The following is a 21,381-nucleotide window of genomic DNA, read 5'->3' as shown; positions in this document are numbered from 1 at the left end:
GGCGAGTAGTTGACTCAGAGAGAAAGTCAATAATTGAACAGTTTAGAACAACTTAATTTCTTTAAAAATGAAGGAGAAGAAAGAGAAATGTAGTAATCCACTATAAGTTTCACTCATTTAGCTAGTAAATGCAGTTTAGTTATTCAAACACCCTGCTCAAACAGAAGAATGCTATGTTAGCTAGCTGGCTATGACTATCCAACACAACACTGGAACTTTTCCAAGTCAAGGTAAGCTTTTGGTTTTATTAATTGAATGCCACCGGAGCCCGCCGGTGTATCTGCTTACTGATTATACACGGTTACTGCATGGTTGTAACGGGTTTACTAACGCATTTGTTCTGTTAGCTATGACTAGGATGTTACTTTAGCTAATATGGGGACAACGATGTAGGCTGTGTTTTTTTCTCTCGCTTGGTCACACACAGCTGATGTGTTGTTCATTGAGGTCCACAAACAAACGTTTGAGAGGAGGAGAGTGTTGCTCTGAAAGTGACCTTGTTTTGATGGCGCGTTGGGTTAGCTAATCCGAGTTTATCATTTTAAAAGGCTAATTGATCATTAGAAAACCCCTTTTGCAATTTTGTTAGCAGAGCTGAAAACTGTTGGTCTGATTAAAGAAGCAATAATACTGACCTTCCTTAGACTAGTTGAGTATCTAGAGCATCAGCATTTGTGGGTTCGATTACAGGCTCAAAATGGCTAGAAACAAATAACTTTCTTCTGAAAATACGGCAGTCTATTCTTGTTCTGAGAAATTAAGGCTATTCCATGCGAGAAATTGCCAAGGAACTGACGATCTGATACAACGCTTTCTCCTACTCCCTTCACAGAATGACACAAACGGGTTCTAAACAGAATAGAAAGAGGAGTGGGAGGCCCCGGTGCACAACTGAGCAAAAGGACAAGTACATTAGAGTGTCTAGTTTGAGAAACAGACGCCTGAAGCAACACAGCCTCTCCTTCAGCCGACCATTTTTCTAAGGAGCGCAAGGTACTTCCTGTTTGAGCTTTTGTTTGTAATCTGGAAGCAGGAGTATAGAGTCATAATCCGACTTGCCAAGGGGGGGGAGGGGGCTTGTACAGTGCCTTGCAAAAGTATCCATCCCCCTTGCGGTTTTTCCTATTTTGTTGCATAACAACCTGTACTTGAAATGGATTTTATTTGGATTTCATGTAATGGACATACACAAAATAGTCCAAATTGGTGAAGTGAAATTTAAAAAATAACTTGTTTAAACAAAATCAAAAATAAACTGAAAAGTGGTTTATGCATATGTATTCAACCCCTTTGCTATGAAGCCCCTAAATAAGATCTGGTGCAACCAATTAACTTCAGAAGTAACATAATTAGAGTGCACACAGGTGGACTTAATTTAAGTGTCACATGATCTCAGTATATATACAACTGTTCTGAAAGGCCCCAGAGTCTGCAACACCACTAAGAAAGGGGCACCACCATGCAAGCGACACTATGAAGACCAAGGAGTTCTCCAAACAGGTCAGGGACAAAGTTGTGGAGAAGTACAGATCAGGGTTGGGTTATAAAAAATATACGAAACTTTGAACATCCCAAGGAACACCATTACATCTATTATTAAAAAATGGAAAGAATATGGCACCACAACAAACCTGCCAAGAGAGGGCCGCCCAACAAAACTCACAGACCAGGCAAGGAGAGCATTAATCAGAGAGGTAACAAAGAGACCAAAGATAACCCTGAAGGAGCTGCAAAGCTCCACAGCATAGATTGGAGTATCTGTTCATAGGACCACTTTAAACCGTGCACTCCACAGAGCTGGGCTTTACGGAAGAGTGGCCAGAAAAAAGCCATTGCATAAAGAAAAAATAAGTAAACACGTTTGATGTTCACCAAAAGGCACATGGGAGATTCCCCAAACATATGGAAGAAGGTTTTCTGGTCAGATGAGACTAAAATTGATTTTTTGGCCATCAAGGAAAATGCTATGTCTGGCGCAAACCCAACACCGCTCATCACCCCAAGAAAACCATCCCCACAATGAAGCATGGTGGTGGCAGCATCATGTTGTGGGGATGTTTTTCATCGGCAGGGACTCAGACACTGGTCAGAATTGAAGGAATGATGGACGGCGCTAAATACAGGGAAATTCTTGAGGGAAACCTGTTTCAGTCTTCCAGAGATTTGAGACTGGGACGGAGATTCACCTTCCAGCAGGACAATGACCCTAAGCATACTGCAAAAGCAACAATCGAGTGGTTTAAAGGGAGACATTTAAATGTCTTGGAATGGCCTAGTCAAAGCTCAGACCTCAATCCAATTGAGAATCTGTGGTATGACTTAAAGATTGTTGTACACCAGCGGAACCAATTCAACTTGAAGGAGCTGGAGCAGTTTTGCCTTGAAGAATGATTTGCCAAGCTTATAGAGACATACCCCAAGAGACATGCAGCTGTAATTGCTGCAAAAGGTGGCTCTACAAAGTTTTGACTTTGGGGGGTTAATAGTTATGCACGCTCAAGTTCTCCATTTTTGCCTTATTTATTGTTTGTTTCACAATAAATAAATAAATGCATCTTCAAAGTGGTAGGCATGTTGTGTAAATCAAATGATACAAGCCCCCCCAAAATATCTATTTTAATTCCAGGTTGTAAGGGGTAGAGGATCTGCGATCTAAGATTATATCGCCCCCTAGTGGTGAAGGAGACGTGTTGATAGAAGTGATTTTTTTATTCAAAAAACACTCAAACAAAATAACAAAAGCGAAAACGAAAGCGCACAGTTCTGTCAGGCTAAGACACTAAACAGAAAACAAGATCCCACAACCTAATGGTGGGAAAAAGGCTGCCTAAGTATGATACCCAATCAGAGACAACGATAGACAGCTGCCTCTGATTGGGAACCACACTCGGCCAAAAACAAAGAAACAGAAGACATGGAATTTCCCACCCGAGTCACATCCTGACCTAACCAAACATAGAGAATAATAAGAATCTCTAAGGTCAGGACGTGACAGTTCCAGGCTGTTTTTATATTGATTAGTGTTCAAGGCTGTTTTAAATTGAGGCACAGAGTTAATATAGTTTTATATTGAGGTACAGAGTTAATATAGTTTTATATTGAGGTACAGAGTTAATATAGTTTTATATTGAGGTACAGAGTTAAAGCTTCTGAGCTGCAAATAGCAGAAGAACTGAGACTGCCCTGCCCTGCCCTGCCCTGCCCTGCCCTGCCCTGCCCTGCCTCTAGACCCAAACTGTTACAGACCTATATCCATCCTGCCCTGCCTCTAGACCCAAACTGTTACAGACCTATATCTATCCTGCCCTGCCCTGCCTCTAGACCCAAACTGTTAATGACCTATATCCATCCTGCTCTGCCTTTCTAAAGTATTTGAAAGCCAAGTTAATAAACAGATCACTGACCATTTAGAATCCCACCGTACCTTCTCCGCTGTGCAATCCGGTTTCCGAGCCGGTCACGGGGGAACCTCAGCCACGCTCAAGGTACTAAATGATATCATAACCGCCATTTCTTTATTTTCCAAGTGGGAGAGCCATTGGTTTCCCAAAATTAATCTTATAACCAGAAAAGTAACTGAAGTCATTAAATATCTGAATGAACATTGGGACAGAGAATAAACTCTGCTCGTTTCATAACCAAAGCAAATAAGAAGGGAGATTGAGGACACCCTTGTTTTGTGCCTCTACCTATGAGGAAGGGATGCAATACTGTGCCGTTTATAGGAACACCCGCTTGAGAGGCTGAGTAAATAAGTCTGACCCAGTCAGTGAGTGCCTCTCCAAAAGACAATTGTTGCAGTCTTAAAAAGATGGTACCACTCAATTCTATCAAATGCTTTTTTTTTTTCGGTATCTAATGTCACCACTAGAGCATCCCCTTTCTTTGGCTTTAGCATACTGCAGTACTTCTAACAATCTCCAGGCAGAGTAGGACTGCCTATTTTGCACAAATCAGTTGGGTCTGGAACCACAATAGTGGGCATAATAGGATTTAGCCTCAAAGTAAATAACGAATCAGCGTCATCATTATCAATCACCTGAATAAACATCTGCAGCTGATAGTACAGAATTATTACACTCTGAATTGGAAATAAGGAAGCTGGAATGAAACTGGCTTGGGATTGGAGATATGGATAGACCCAGCAGTACATTCCTGAACTAAATCAGTGGTAATCCGGGGAACCAGGAAGAAGTCAATCCTGCGGTATGATTTATGCAGATTAGAATACCATGTATCATTTCTATTGGCAAGATTGAAAAGTTTCCACACATCTGTTAGACCAGGGGTGTCAAAGTCAAATGGACGGAGGGCCAAATAAAAAAATCAGCTACAAGACGAGGGCCGGACTGTTCGAATGTTCATTGAAAAATTTTTAAATGACGCATATAGTCTAGTGAACCTAATTGAACCTACGGAAAACCTAACAAATATATTACAATATGATCAGATAAATAAAGCAATATTTTCTTATGGCTCTGTCAGTAATCTTTAATTTTCAACAGACACAAAAGACAAATTTCCTTTATATAAATATCCCCATAACATGAACATTAAATGAAAGAAACCGGTATTCAAGGCACCATCAGTAGACTATATTTTCTATTTTAGCAAAAGTGGGCTAAATTTACTTCAAAGAAAAAACAATAATAGCAATTTTCTATCATCCACTCAACTGAAATATTTTTAAAATATAATTGGATTGAAATACAAAAAAATAAAGTGCAAAAATCTATTAATCAAAAACAACACTTTGTTTAAGGAGAAGTAACATGCAGTGAAAACAAATATTAAATTTTAACTTTTAAACTTGAACTGAGTAAAAACTCTAAATATGTGATTGCACAGTAATGTTCACTTGTTTGAGGTTGAGGGTGATACTTGGTGGTGTCCCATCTTTTCCACAAGTTCATCAATGTTCGGGGTAAGGCTCTGAGCTGAAGAAATCCTCAGAATTGAGTGGAGGTGTTCAGCAGTAAGTCGACTTCTGTGTGATGTTTTGTTCAGGTTCATCAAAGAAAACAGTTGTTCACACAGGTATGTGCTGCCAAACATAGACAACGTTTGAGCAGCCTGGATGCGCAGCTGGGGCATTGTGCCGGGGAGGAAACGGGCGAACTCCGCAGCACCCACTGCCGCATATTTTGCCCTCAGTGCATCATTGCATTGGAGGTCAATCAACTCCATTTGGAGGTTTGGTGGTGAGCTTTCCACGTCAACAGCAAATGGGTTACCGAGCAGTTCCAACCTGCTTTTTTGTGCTTCAAAGTCAGCAAATCGGCGTCGAAAGTCAGCGGCAAGCATACCTATTTTATCAGCCAACTGTGTGCTCGGGAACGCACTGGTAGAGAGCTTCTCTTTCATGGTCTGGCAGCTGGGAAAGTGGCTCAAATTTTCTTTCCGCATCTGCGTCTCCCACAGAGTCAGTTTGGTTTTAAATGCCTTCACTGTACTGTACATATCAGAGATGACACGATCCCGACCCTGCAGCTGCAAGTTTATTGCATTCAGATGACTCGTAATGTCACACAGAAAAGCCATTTCACACAGAAACATTTCGTCTCGGAGTTGTGTTGTGTCTTTCCCTTTGCTGTCCAAGAACAGACAAATCTCCTCACGAAGCTCGAAACATCTTTGAAGCACCTTTCCCTGGCTTAGCCATCGCACCTCTGTGTGATAAGGCAAATCACCATGCTCCGTTTCTAACTCCGTCAGAAATGCCTTGAACTGGCGGTGATTCAAACCTTTGGCTCTGATAAAGTTAACTGTGCGCGTGATGATGCTCATTACATGCTCCATTTTCAAGGCTTTACCGCACAACGCTTCCTGGTGTATGATACAATGATAAGCTGTCAGCTCACCTGTCGCGTTTTCCTCTTGCATCTTTTCCCGTATCTTCGCCACCAGTCCGCTCCTGTGTCCACACATCGCAGGTGCTCCGTCGGTTGTCAAACCCACGAGTTTTTCCCAAGGCAGCTCCATCTCATTTACACATCTTGACACCTCTTCATACAAATCATGCCCCGTAGTTGTGCCATGCATAGGACGTAAAGCCAAAAACTCCTCTGTCACGCTTAGGTTGGAGTCCACTCCGCGGATGAAAATTGACAACTGGGCAATGTCAGAAATGTCGGTGCTCTCATCCACAGCCAAGGAATATGCAATAAAATCTTTTCCCTTTTTCACAAGCTGCTCTTTTAGATTGATGGACAACTGGTCTACTCTCTCGGCAATGGTGTTTCTGCTCAGACTCACATTTAAAAAGAGTTGCCTTTTTTCTGGGCAAACTTCGTCACAAACTTTAATCATGCAGTTTTTGATGAAATCCCCCTCCGTAAATGGCCGGGCTGATTTAGCGATCTCTTCTGCCAAAATAAAACTGGCCTTGACAGCAGCCTGGCCTTGTGATTTGGCTTTTTTGAACAGAGCCTGTCGAGATTTGAGGCCTCGTTTTAATTCCTCTGCCTTTTGTAGCCTTTGTTCCATGTCCATATTCTTGTTTTTGTCCGCGTGTTTCGTTTCATAATGTCGTCTCAGATTATACTCTTTCAGTACCGCCACACTTTCTCCACACAGAAGACACACAGGTTTTCCAGCTACCTTCGTGAACATATACTCCGACTCCCACCTTGTTTGAAACCCCCGGTTCTCAGTATCCACCTTCCGTTTTGCCATTTTTGATGGGTATCTGAAAGTTAATTTTACTGTGATGCTGACGACTGCTGTGCCAATAAATATTGAAATGAAGCAGCCTACTGCTCGGTGCGTCACCTTTGCATTGTGGGAAATGTAGTATTGGTGCGTGTAAAAGATCTGCGGGCTGCCGGCTTGCTGCGGGCCGGTTCTAATAATAAATCAAGATCATCCCAGGGGCCGTAAAAAACCTTCTTGCGGGCCGGATGTGGCCCGCGGGCCTTGACTCTGACATATGTGTGTTAGACCAATCACATCTAACATTTGGTGTATAGTTTTTGACCTAGAGCCTATCTTTAGTGTAGTAGGCTTTGGTTGCTTGTCAAGATTCACACCGAGTCCAGCATTCCAATCACCACCAAAATAACAGCTATACTCCAAAACCAGATGTATTAATCTGGTGAAAGAGAGCCATGTAGGAAAACCTAGCAGCCTCATAATAATCAACTTTTATTTATTTAAATGTGTATTTATTTCACCTTTATTTAAGTAGGCAAGTCAGTTAAGAACAAAGTCTTATTTACAATGACAGCCTGGATATAATACCTTTACGAGGCAAAGTGTCTAGGATCAGGTCCCTCTTGTTATTAATTAGGACGTTAAGGGGCAACACTGATCCTAGATCAGCACTATAACTCTGAGACACTTTGTGAATACAGGCTCTGATTAAGTTCTAGATTCCTAGATCAGCACTATAACTCTGAGACACTTTGTGAATACAGGCTCTGATTAAGTTCTAGATTCCTAGATCAGCACTATAACTCTGAGACACTTTGTGAATACAGGCTCTGATTAAGTTCTAGATTCCTAGATCAGCACTATAACTCTGAGACACTTTGTGAATACAGGCTCTGATTAAGTTCTAGATTCCTAGATCAGCACTATAACTCTGAGACACTTTGTGAATACAGGCTCTGATTAAGTTCTAGATTCCTAGAGCAGCACTATAACTCTGAGACACTTTGTGAATAGAGACTCTGATTAAGTTCTAGATTCCTAGATCAGCACTATAACTCTGAGACACTTTGTGAATACAGGCTCTGATTAAGTTCTAGATTCCTAGAGCAGCACTATAACTCTGAGACACTTTGTGAATACAGGCTCTGATTAAGTTCTAGATTCCTAGATCAGCACTATAACTCTGAGACACTTTGTGAATACAGGCTCTGATTAAGTTCTAGATTCCTAGAGCAGCAGCACTATAACTCCGAGACACTTTGTGAATACAGGCTCTGATTAAGTTCTAGATTCCTAGAGCAGCACTATAACTCTGAGACACTTTGTGAATACAGGCTCTGATTAAGTTCTAGATTCCTAGATCAGCACTATAACTCTGAGACACTTTGTGAATACAGGCTCTGATTAAGTTCTAGATTCCTAGATCAGCACTATAACTCTGAGACACTTTGTGAATACAGGCTCTGATTAAGTTCTAGATTCCTAGAGCAGCACTATAACTCTGAGACACTTTGTGAATATCAAATCAAATCAAATCAAATTTATTTATATAGCCCTTCGTACATCAGCTGATATCTCAAAGTGCTGTACAGAAACCCAGCCTAAATCCCCAAACAGCAAGCAATGCAGGTGTAGAAGCACGGTGGCTAGGAAAAACTCCCTAGAAAGGCCAAAACCTAGGAAGAAACCTAGAGAGGAACCAGGCTATGTGGGGTGGCCAGTCCTCTTCTGGCTGTGCCGGGTGGAGATTATAACAAAACATGGTCAAGATGTTCAAATGTTCATAAATGACCAGCATGGTCGAATAATAATAAGGCAGAATAGTTGAAACTGGAGCAGCAGCACAGTCAGGTGGACTGGGGACAGCAAGGAGTCATCATGTCAGGTATTCCTGGGGCATGGTCCTATGGCTCAGGTCCTCCGAGAGAGAGAAAGAAAGAGAGAATTAGAGAGAGCATATGTGGGATGGCCAGTCCTTTTCTGGCTGTGCCGGGTGGAGAATACAGGCTCTGATTAAGTTCTAGATTCCTAGAGCAGCACTATAACTCTGAGACACTTTGTGAATACAGGCTCTGATTAAGTTCTAGATTCCTAGATCAGCACTATAACTCTGAGACACTTTGTGAATACAGGCTCTGATTAAGTTCTAGATTCCTAGAGCAGCACTATAACTCCGAGACACTTTGTGAATACAGGCTCTGATTAAGTTCTAGATTCCTAGAGCAGCACTATAACTCTGAGACACTTTGTGAATACAGGCTCTGATTAAGTTCTAGATTCCTAGATCAGCACTATAACTCTGAGACACTTTGTGAATACAGGCTCTGATTAAGTTCTAGATTCCTAGATCAGCACTATAACTCTGAGACACTTTGTGAATACAGGCTCTGATTAAGTTCTAGATTCCTAGATCAGCACTATAACTCTGAGACACTTTGTGAATACAGGCTCTGATTAAGTTCTAGATTCCTAGATCAGCACTATAACTCTGAGACACTTTGTGAATACAGGCTCTGATTAAGTTCTAGATTCCTAGATCAGCACTATAACTCTGAGACACTTTGTGAATACAGGCTCTGATTAAGTTCTAGATTCCTAGATCAGCACTATAACTCTGAGACACTTTGTGAATACAGGCTCTGATTAAGTTCTAGATTCCTAGATCAGCACTATAACTCTGAGACACTTTGTGAATACAGGCTCTGATTAAGTTCTAGATTCCTAGATCAGCACTATAACTCTGAGACACTTTGTGAATACAGGCTCTGATTAAGTTCTAGATTCCTAGATCAGCACTATAACTCTGAGACACTTTGTGAATACAGGCTCTGATTAAGTTCTAGATTCCTAGAGCAGCACTATAACTCTGAGACACTTTGTGAATACAGACTCTGATTAAGTTCTAGATTCCTAGATCAGCACTATAACTCTGAGACACTTTGTGAATACAGGCTCTGATTAAGTTCTAGATTCCTAGAGCAGCACTATAACTCTGAGACACTTTGTGAATACAGGCTCTGATTAAGTTCTAGATTCCTAGATCAGCACTATAACTCTGAGACACTTTGTGAATACAGGCTCTGATTAAGTTCTAGATTCCTAGAGCAGCACTATAACTCCGAGACACTTTGTGAATACAGGCTCTGATTAAGTTCTAGATTCCTAGAGCAGCACTATAACTCTGAGACACTTTGTGAATACAGGCTCTGATTAAGTTCTAGATTCCTAGATCAGCACTATAACTCTCAGACACTTTGTGAATACAGGCTCTGATTAAGTTCTAGATTCCTAGATCAGCACTATAACTCTGAGACACTTTGTGAATACAGACTCTGATTAAGTTCTAGATTCCTAGATCAGCACTATAACTCTGAGACACTTTGTGAATACAGGCTCTGATTAAGTTCTAGATTCCTAGATCAGCACTATAACTCTGAGACACTTTGTGAATACAGGCTCTGATTAAGTTCTAGATTCCTAGATCAGCACTATAACTCTGAGACACTTTGTGAATACAGGCTCTGATTAAGTTCTAGATTCCTAGATCAGCACTATAACTCTGAGACACTTTGTGAATACAGGCTCTGATTAAGTTCTAGATTCCTAGATCAGCACTATAACTCTGAGACACTTTGTGAATACAGGCTCTGATTAAGTTCTAGATTCCTAGATCAGCACTATAACTCTGAGACACTTTGTGAATACAGGCTCTGATTAAGTTCTAGATTCCTAGATCAGCACTATAACTCTGAGACACTTTGTGAATACAGGCTCTGATTAAGTTCTAGATTCCTAGAGCAGCACTATAACTCTGAGACACTTTGTGAATACAGACTCTGATTAAGTTCTAGATTCCTAGATCAGCACTATAACTCTGAGACACTTTATGAATACAGGCTCTGATTAAGTTCTAGATTCCTAGATCAGCACTATAACTCTGAGACACTTTGTGAATACAGGCTCTGATTAAGTTCTAGAATACAGGCTCTGATTAAGTTCTAGAATACAGGCTCTGATTAAGTTCTAGAATACAGGCTCTGATTAAGTTCTAGAATACAGGCTCTGATTAAGTTCTAGAATACAGGCTCTGATTAAGTTCTAGAATACAGGCTCTGATTAAGTTCTAGAATACAGGCTCTGATTAAGTTCTAGAATACAGGCTCTGATTAAGTTCTGGAATACAGGCTCTGATTAAGTTCTAGAATACAGGCTCTGATTAAGTTCTAGAATACAGGCTCTGATTAAGTTCTAGAATACAGGCTCTGATTAAGTTCTAGATTCCCCTAGATGTATTTATTATTTTGTTCTGGTCTTTTGGTTTTGGCTAGATGGGGTACAGCTACGGACAGAAGTGACTTTAGCTCAAATTTCTACAGTTGTCCCCGAAGCGACTGGACCATGCAACTTTTGGTCAGTCGTTGTACTCCATCTAGCCAAAACCTGGCGTTTTTTTCTCTGTGTCACTCTTCTTACTTGCTGTGCTTCCTGTTTCAGACTCACACTTCCAGGCCTTCACGGGCTGATCTGATTGGCCGTTGCCCGTCTGACCCCTGACCTCTGAGCCTGAGGTAAAGCCCAAACAAAACAGTCTCCTCCTCCATCATCAGCTCCTCCCACCTTCACTGTTGCGTCATCCAACCCTTCATCCCATCCTGCACCCCGTCACCCCTAGAACACCACTAAACTCTGGGTCCCACCAGCAGCCCATCTGTTTACTCTCCAAACCACGACCTACCCTGGGTTTTGCCCTCCGATACTCCCCGTAGTAGAAGACCTGAGTAGTAGACCTCTGGTTATCACAAGAGAACATAGAGGATATAGAAGAGAACGTACAACTGATTTTTTTTTGCTGTGTTTACAGTAGGATGTAGGGAAGTTAATATAACCTATTCAAAGGTGAGAATGGGTGAACCTTGGAGAGGGAGGCAGGATGAACAGATTGGGGGTAGATGTCAGGGTTTGATTACAGGATAACTAGTAACTAGTTAACCGAGGATGAACAGGATAGCTAGTAACTAGTTAACCGAGGATGAACAGGATAGCTAGTAACTAGTTAACCAATGATGAACAGAATAGCTAGTAACTAGTTAACCGAGGATGAACAGGATATCTAGTAGCTAGTTATCCCAAGATGAACAGGATAGCTAGTAGCTAGTTAACAGAGGATGAACAGGATAGCCAGTAACTAGTTAACCGAGGATGAACAGGATAGCTAGTAACTAGTTAACCGAGGATGAACAGGATAGCTAGTAACTAGTTAACCGAGGATGAACAGGATAGCTAGTAACTAGTTAACCGAGGATGAACAGGATAGCTAGTAACTAGTTAACCGAGGATGAACAGGATAGCTAGTAACTAGTTAACCGAGGATGAACAGGATAGCTAGTAGCTAGTTATCCCAAGATGAACAGGATAGCTAGTAGCTAGTTAACCGAGGATGAACAGGATAGCTAGTAACTAGTTATCCCAAGATGAACAGGATAGCTAGTAGCTAGTTAACTGAGGATGAACAGGATAGTTAGTAGCTAGTTAACCCAAGATGAACAAGATAGCTAGTAGCTAGTTAACACAAGATGAACAGGTTTGCTACGAGCTAGTTAACCCAAGATGAACAAGGTAGCTAGTTAACCCAAGATGAACAGATTGGGATAGATACGTATAGATGTAGACTAGAGAGAGGTGTGCTGTAACTCCCAGCAGCCTTTGCTGTGGCTCTAATGTTGCGTCCATATCCGTTTGCTCCCAACAGGTCAAAGGTCAAATCTCCCTGGCGTACTGTACCAGCTGATCCACACTTTTCAAAGTTTTATTTGAAAAAGAAAATTAAACTGACAAAAACAAATGTATGTACTTTGTATGTGTGAGTGTGTGTCTGTGTGTATATAGCTAAATTAAATAAAGACTCTTTGTAAAGTATTTTCAACCATAAGTAACTCATCCACATTAAATAATTGGCATTTTAACGTGTCTTATAAGAGAAGTGTCCTGGAAAGCATTTTAAACCACGACTACATGTTTCAATACCATGTAAATGTATGATAATAAAGTTATCTATATATGAATTGAAAAGCTGATCAATTTGCCACACACCTTGAATGTTAGCCTGGTTGTACCAGACTGAAACTTTACACCGAGCAACCCCTCACATCAACAACACGTGAATGTATGTACGAATGAAAACACATGGTTATTTCTCCACTTCCTGCTACATCTGGTCTCCAATTCAGGGACCAACCAGGACCAACCCTGCTTAGCTTCAGAGGTAAACCAACAGTGCTATGTTGCTGAAGTGAATGTGCCAAAACTCGCAACTGGAGAAAAGGCAGCGTAAGCAAAGACCAGGGTAACATTACCCAAGACCAGGGTAATATTACCCAAGACCAGGGTAATATTACCCAAGACCAGGGTAACATTACCCAAGACCAGGGTAACATTACCCAAGACCAGGGTAATATTACCCAAGACCAGGGTAATATTACCCAAGACCAGGGTAACATTACCCAAGACCAGGGTAACATAACCCAAGACCAGGGTAACATTACCCAAGACCAGGGTAACATTACCCAAGACCAGGGTAATATTACCCAAGACCAGGGTAACATTACCCAAGACCAGGGTAATATTACCCAAGACCAGGGTAACATTACCCAAGACCAGGGTAACATTACCCAAGACCATGGTAACATTACCCAAGACCAGGGTGACATTACCCAAGACCAGGGTAATATTACCCAAGACCAGGGTAACATTACCCAAGACCAGGGCAACATTACCCAAGACCAGGGCAACATTACCCAAGACCAGGGTAACATTACCCAAGACTAGGGTAACATTACCCAAGACCAGGGTAACATTACCCAAGACCAGGGTAACATTACCCAAGACCAGGGCAACATTACCCAAGACCAGGGCAACATTACCCAAGACCAGGGTAACATTACCCAAGATATCGAAAATTCTAGGAAAGAGGGAGGCGTTTTATTTAATTTGGTTCTTATAAAAGAAATTGGCTAAAAATATGTATCTTTTCGTCTCTCTGTGTTTCATAATATCTCACCGGAGAAAGCATCCTAGCGAGCGAAACAGTTCCCCTCTGTCTCTCTACGTGTAGACCATCTATCTGATACTGTCTGGTCCAAACGAGAAGGACATTGTTGCCGCCCGTAGCATAGAAGGCAAATGGAAGCCAGCGAGCATCTGGCCTCCCTTCATAAAAAAAAGAGTATACAAAATTAGCCAATCAGCGTTGAGATAAACTGAGCTTGCTCAACTGTGAATGGTCTTAGTGACCCTCCTCCCCAAACAAGTGTGAAGGGAAGCCATCTTGGATTTGGCATCACTCCTATCAAATCCCATGGAGAGCAACTTGAACTGTTGCATCTCATTGTGTTGTTGTCCTCCAGTGGGTAGCTAGCTAGCCAGCTAGCTAAGACCTTTTCTTAAATTAGCCACGGATGGAGATAGGGATGTGGCTTAACTTCATTCTCCGTACTGGTCAATAATTACAACGCCGATTCTGATCCACTCATTAATTCCTGGTCTGAGAGGATGGAAGTTCAATATGTAGCTAGATGTAGAAGGCTAATGTTAACTAGCTAATGTTGGAAGTTAGGCTAGCGAGCGTTTTAGCCAGGTAGCCTAGGACAACAAAAACTATAAGTGTGTACTGTATGACTGAGTGATAGACCGTTTCAGCAACATGAAAGAGAGGAGGATGGCATTGGTGTTTCTCTACAAGTATAGTGAGTCAACATGTTTTCTACTCGCACGAACGCACACACACACACACACACACACACACACACACACACACACACACACACACACACAAAACCCAGAAATCAGAACCATGGACAGCCACATCATATTTAGCTTACGTTGATTGGACTACATAGTTTTTGGTATAATTTAGTTGTCACTGTATTAGACTAAGCAGAGATGATTTTATATTGAAATGGTGCTGGAATAGAGGAGGCAGCTCCTGTTTTCTGTGCGACCTGCGATAACTCTCTGTGGTTCTAAATCAATAGTTGTTTAGTGGTCCGAACGTCTGGTACTGTAGGTCAGGTAACTGTCTGGTGCTGTAGGTCAGGTAACTGTCTGGTGCTGTAGGTCAGGTAACTGTCTGGTACTGTAGGTCAGGTAACTGTCTGGTACTGTAGGTCAGGTAACTGTCTGGTGCTGTAGGTCAGGTAACTGTCTGGTGCTGTAGGTCAGGTAACTGTCTGGTGCTGTAGGTCAGGTAACTGTCTGGTGCTGTAGGTCAGGTAACTGTCTGGTGCTGTAGGTCAGGTAACTGTCTGGTACTGTAGGTCAGGTAACTGTCTGGTACTGTAGGTCAGGTAACTGTCTGGTACTGTAGGTCAGGTAACTGTCTGGTACTGTAGGTCAGGTAACTGTCTGGTACTGTAGGTGCTGTAGGTCAGGTAACTGTCTGGTACTGTAGGTCAGGTAACTGTCTGGTATTGTACATTAACTTGACCGTGCTGTAGGTCAGGTAACTGTCTGGTACTGTAGGTCAGGTAACTGTCTGGTACTGTAGGTCAGGTAACTGTCTGGTACTGTAGGTCAGGTAACTGTCTGGTACTGTAGGTCAGGTAACTGTCTGGTACTGTAGGTCAGGTAACTGTCTGGTACTGTAGGTCAGGTAACTGTCTGGTGCTGTAGGTCAGGTAACTGTCTGGTGCTGTAGGTCAGGTAACTGTCTGGTGCTGTAGGTCAGGTAACTGTCTGGTACTGTAGGTCAGGTAACTGTCTGGTACTGTAGGTCAGGTAACTGTCTGGTACTGTAGGTCAGGTAACTGTCTGGTGCTGTAGGTCAGGTAACTGTCTGGTACTGTAGGTCAGGTAACTGTCTGGTGCTGTAGGTCAGGTAACTGTCTGGTGCTGTAGGTCAGGTAACTGTCTGGTGTTGTAGGTCAGGTAACTGTCTGGTACTGTAGGTCAGGTAACTGTCTGGTACTGTAGGTCAGGTAACTGTCTGGTGCTGTAGGTCAGGTAACTGTCTGGTACTGTAGGTCAGGTAACTGTCTGGTACTGTAGGTCAGGTAACTGTCTGGTGCTGTAGGTCAGGTAACTGTCTGGTACTGTAGGTCAGGTAACTGTCTGGTGCTGTAGGTCAGGTAACTGTCTGGTACTGTAGGTCAGGTAACTGTCTGGTACTGTACATTAACTTGACCGTGCTGTAGGTCAGGTAACTGTCTGGTACTGTAGGTCAGGTAACTGTCTGGTACTGTAGGTCAGGTAACTGTCTGGTACTGTAGGTCAGGTAACTGTCTGGTACTGTAGGTCAGGTAACTGTCTGGTACTGTAGGTCAGGTAACTGTCTGGTACTGTAGGTCAGGTAACTGTCTGGTACTGTAGGTCAGGTAACTGTCTGGTACTGTAGGTGCTGTAGGTCAGGTAACTGTCTGGTACTGTAGGTCAGGTAACTGTCTGGTGCTGTAGGTCAGGTAACTGTCTGGTGCTGTAGGTCAGGTAACTGTCTGGTGTTGTAGGTCAGGTAACTGTCTGGTACTGTAGGTCAGGTAACTGTCTGGTACTGTAGGTCAGGTAACTGTCTGGTGCTGTAGGTCAGGTAACTGTCTGGTACTGTAGGTCAGGTAACTGTCTGGTACTGTAGGTCAGGTAACTGTCTGGTACTGTACATTAACTTGACCGTGCTGTAGGTCAGGTAACTGTCTGGTACTGTAGGTCAGGTAACTGTCTGGTACTGTAGGTCAGGTAACTGTCTGGTACTGTAGGTCAGGTAACTGTCTGGTACTGTAGGTCAGGTAACTGTCTGGTACTGTAGGTCAGGTAACTGTCTGGTGCTGTAGGTCAGGTAACTGTCTGGTACTGTACATTAACTTGACCGTGCTGTAGGTCAGGTAACTAACTGTCTGGTACTGTAGGTCAGGTAACTGTCTGGTACTGTAGGTCAGGTAACTGTCTGGTACTGTACATTAACTTGACTGTGCTGTAGGTCAGGTAACTGTCTGGTACTGTAGGTCAGGTAACTGTCTGGTACTCTACATTAACTTGACCGTGCTGTAGGTCAGGTAACTGTCTGGTACTGTAGGTCAGGTAACTGTCTGGTACTCTACATTAACTTGACTGTGCTGTAGGTCAGGTAACTGTCTGGTACTGTAGGTCAGGTAACTGTCTGGTACTGTACATTAACCAGGTAACTGTCTGGTACTCTACATTAACTTGACTGTGCTGTAGGTCAGGTAACTGTCTGGTACTGTACAGTAACTTGACCGTGCTGTAGAACTGTCTGGTACTGTAGGTCAGGTAACTGTCTGGTACTGTAGGTCAGGTAACTGTCTGGTACTCTACATTAACTTGACCGTGCTGTAGGTCAGGTAACTGTCTGGTACTGTAGGTCAGGTAACTGTCTGGTACTCTACATTAACTTGACTGTGCTGTAGGTCAGGTAACTGTCTGGTACTGTACAGTAACTTGACCGTGCTGTAGAACTGTCTGGTACTGTAGGTCAGGTAACTGTCTGGTACTGTAGGTCAGGTAACTGTCTGGTACTGTAGGTCAGGTAACTGTCTGGTACTGTAGGTCAGGTAACTGTCTGGTGCTGTAGGTCAGGTAACTGTCTGGTACTGTAGGTCAGGTAACTGTCTGGTGCTGTAGGTCAGGTAACTGTCTGGTACTGTAGGTCAGGTAACTGTCTGGTACTGTACATTAACTTGACCGTGCTGTAGGTCAGGTAACTGTCTGGTACTGTAGGTCAGGTAACTGTCTGGTACTGTAGGTCAGGTAACTGTCTGGTACTGTAGGTCAGGTAACTGTCTGGTACTGTAGGTCAGGTAACTGTCTGGTACTGTAGGTCAGGTAACTGTCTGGTACTGTAGGTCAGGTAACTGTCTGGTACTGTAGGTCAGGTAACTGTCTGGTGCTGTAGGTCAGGTAACTGTCTGGTACTGTAGGTCAGGTAACTGTCTGGTACTGTACATTAACCAGGTAACTGTCTGGTACTGTACATTAACCAGGTAACTGTCTGGTACTGTACATGCAATATGCTGTTGTGGACTTCACTGGACAGAAGTTGCTAGCCGGGTTTTGTTATAAAACAAAGGAGTGGTTGAATTTATTCTTATTGTCTCGGGCCTCTAATATATATCAGGGTCACAAGGCATATGCACTAACAGGTTATAGAGAGAACAATGCAAGTATCACAACACGTAGTATGTTATATGGTTGTAATATGGGGGGAGGGGGCTTGGCCTCCCCAGTGATTTTACCCATGCACTGCTACTGAATTTAATACATGTGCAAATATGGTTTCAACATGTGAAATTCAACCTGAACTTGTGAAAATAGCTATTTCACATATGAAACTGGTTGATTAGACGTTGTTTCTACGTCATTTGAACAACTGTGATTCAGTGTGATTCAACTGAATAAACATGAAAGGGGAAAGGGGGGAGACCTAGTCAGTTGTACAACTGAATGCATTCAACTGAAATGTGTCTTCCTGCATTTAACCTGAATCAGAGAGGTGTGTCTTCCTGCATTTAACCCAACCCCTCTGAATCAGAGAGGTGTGTCTTCCTGCATTTAACTCAACCCCTCTGAATTAGAGAGGTATGTCTTCCTGCATTTAACCCAACCCCTCTGAATCAGAGAGGTGTGTCTTCCTGCATTTAACTCAACCCCTCTGAATCAGAGAGGTGTATCTTCCTGCATTTAACCCAACCCCTCTGAAACAGAGAGGTGTATCTTCCTGCATTTAACCCAACCCCTCTGAATCAGAGGTGTGTCTTCCTGCATTTAACCCAACCCCTCTGAATCAGAGAGGTGTGTCTTCCTGCATTTAACCCCTCTGAATCAGAGAGGTGTGTCTTCCTGCATTTAACTCAACCCCTCTGAATCAGAGAGGTGTGTCTTCCTGCATTTAACCCCTCTGAATCAGAGAGGTGTGTCTTCCTGCATTTAACTCAACCCCTCTGAATCAGAGAGGTGTGTCTTCCTGCATTTAACTCAACCCCTCTGAATCAGAGAGGTGTGTCTTCCTGCATTTAACCCAACCCCTCTGAATCAGAGAGGTGTGTCTTCCTGCATTTAACTCAACCCCTCTGAATCAGAGAGGTGTGTCTTCCTGCATTTAACCCAACCCCTCTGAATCAGAGAGGTGTGTCTTCCTGCATTTAACCCAACCCCTCTGAATTAGAGAGGTATGTCTTCCTGCATTTAACCCAACCCCTCTGAATTAGAGAGGTGTGTCTTCCTGCATTTAACTCAACCCCTCTGAATCAGAGAGGTGTGTCTTCCTGCATTTAACCCAACCCCTCTGTATCAGAGAGGTGTGTCTTCCTGCATTTAACTCAACCCCTCTGAATCAGAGAGGTGTGTCTTCCTGCATTTAACTCAACCCCTCTGCATCAGAGGTGCAAAAAATCTGATTGGCTTTGCAAAAAGTCATCAGCGTACAGGAATTTGTTGATTTGACTCTGAATTCACGTTAATTTGGCAACTTAATACTAGATGTTGTAGTGACGTCTGTGTCCAGTGGGACAGCTTTCACTCTGGTTTAACCTGGCCAGCTGAATACATTGGTTCCTAATGGTTACCTGTCAGTATTATGGGATGTAGGGATGTAGACATTGGTTCCTAATGGTTACCTGTCAGTATTATGGGATGTAGGGATGTAGACATTGGTTCCTAAAGGTTACCTGTCAGTATTATGGGATGTAGACATTGGTTCCTAATGGTTACCTGTCAGTATTATGGGATGTAGGGATGTAGACATTGGTTCCTAATGTTTACCTGTCCGTATTATGGGATGTAGAAATTGGTTCCTAATGGTTACCTGTCAGTATTATGAGATGTAGACATTGGTTCCTAATGGTTACCTGTCAGTATTATGGGATGTAGGGATGTAGACATTGGTTCCTAATGGTTACCTGTCAGTATTATGGGATGTAGACATTGGTTCCTAATGGTTACCTGTCAGTATTATGGGATGTAGACATTGGTTCCTAATGGTTACCTGTCAGTATTATGGGATATAGACATTGGTTGCTAATGGTTACCTGTCAGTATTATGGGATGTAGACATTGGTTCCTAATGGTTACTAGTCAGTATTATGGGATGTGAATGGAAAAGAACACAGTCAGACCCCTCTATGCTGTTGCACCACATCACGATAGAGATTTAATTACATACATTGAGTGAAAAATATTTTTATAGTTGTTTTCTATGTGTTGCTACATTAATAAACATATAATAAATAATCAGGTGAGTTATTTACAATAAACACAGAGGTTTTACAGTAACATTGAAGACACTAATTGATATGATTCAGATGTGAGTGACTAGATAGTGTACAGTAATAGTTCAATTACAAAATGAATATATATTAATCATTGGGTTTAGAGTTCAACTTAGAGGTAAACGCCTGCCCCTTAGAGGTAAACGCCAGCCCCTTAGAGGTAAACGCCTGCCCCTTAGAGGTAAACGCCAGCCCCTTAGAGGTAAACGCCAGCCCCTTAGAGGTAAACGCCAGCCCCTTAGAGGTAAACGCCTGCCCCTTAGAGGTAAACGCCAGCCCCTTAGAGGTAAACGCCAGCCCCTTAGAGGTAAACGCCTGCCCCTTAGAGGTAAACGCCAGCCCCTTAGAGGTAAACGCCAGCCCCTTAGAGGTAAACGCCTGCCCCTTAGAGGTAAACGCCAGCCCCTTAGAGGTAAACGCCAGCCCCTTAGAGGTAAACGCCTGCCCCTTAGAGGTAAACGCCAGCCCCTTAGAGGTAAACGCAAGCCCCTTAGAGGTAAACGCCTGCCCCTTAGAGGTAAACGCAAGCCCCTTAGAGGTAAACGCCTGCCCCTTAGAGGTAAACGCCATCCCCTTAGAAGTAAACGCCTGCCCCTTAGAGGTAAACGCCATCCCCTTAGAGGTAAACGCCTGCCCCTTAGAGGTAAACGCCAGCCCCTTAGAGAAACTGGTGTAACGTATTGTACACTAGTATGTCACTCACTTCATCCTCACCATAGTGAGGGTCTCTGTCTTCTTGCATAAACAAGCCACAGGCCTCATGCTGTTATGTTATATGGATGGATACCTTCTAGAGTACAATGTGGTTTTAAACAACATCTCCATGACAACAGAACAGGAGGGATCATGGTAATACAACATCTCCATGACAACAGAACAGGAGGGATCATGGTAATACAACATCTCCATGACACCAGAACAGGAGGGATCATGGTAATATAACATCACCATGACAACAGAACAGGAGGAATCATGGTAATACAACATCTCCATGACAACAGAACAGGAGGGATCATGGTAATACAACATCTCCATGACAACAGAACAGGAGGGATCATGGTAATACAACATCTCCATGACAACAGAACAGGAGGGATCATGGTAATACAACATCTCCATGACAACAGAACAGGAGGGATCATGGTAATACAACATCTCCATGACAACAGAACAGGAGGGATCATGGTAATACAACATCTCCATGACAACAGAACAGGAGGGATCATGGTAATTGTAATATCTCTAGTGAGACATGACTGAGAATCAGAGCAAGGAGAAATGTTACAGAATCAAGTCACAGTATTTTAAGACTAAAATCGAATAACAAGACACTGTAAAGGGGTCCTACTGTACATTTAAAGTGTTTTTGCCTGAACGGAATAATCTACAGGATTTTTTAAAACCTCATTTAATTCCATTATGAATGCATAATGATAGCAGCCTGGCCTCAGATCTGTTTGTT

At 42.7% G+C, this 21,381-nt stretch overlaps 1 protein-coding gene across 2 annotated transcripts in view; it reads left to right on the top strand.

Moving 5' to 3' along the window:
• The window catches only part of LOC139405534 (dnaJ homolog subfamily B member 6-like), a 48,199-nt gene extending 35,486 nt beyond the window's left edge, over positions 1-12,713 (top strand). Inside the window, exons 10-11 of one of the 2 annotated variants that reach the window (XM_071147947.1) lie at positions 11,146-11,219; positions 12,401-12,419. In XM_071147947.1, the coding sequence (XP_071004048.1) occupies positions 11,146-11,174 (29 nt within the window). In that variant the 3' untranslated portion in view covers positions 11,175-11,219; positions 12,401-12,419. Of the gene's footprint in view, positions 1-11,145 lie in introns of both variants that reach the window. The other variant, XM_071147946.1, reaches the window with a different exon arrangement.
• Positions 12,714-21,381: the final 8,668 nt, after the last annotated feature.

Source organism: Oncorhynchus clarkii, chromosome 3 (assembly GCF_045791955.1).
Source record: "Oncorhynchus clarkii lewisi isolate Uvic-CL-2024 chromosome 3, UVic_Ocla_1.0, whole genome shotgun sequence".
Lineage (NCBI taxonomy): Eukaryota > Metazoa > Chordata > Actinopteri > Salmoniformes > Salmonidae > Oncorhynchus > Oncorhynchus clarkii.
The sequence above is the reverse complement of the archived record's forward strand: the minus strand, read 5'-3'. Positions and strand labels throughout refer to the sequence as shown.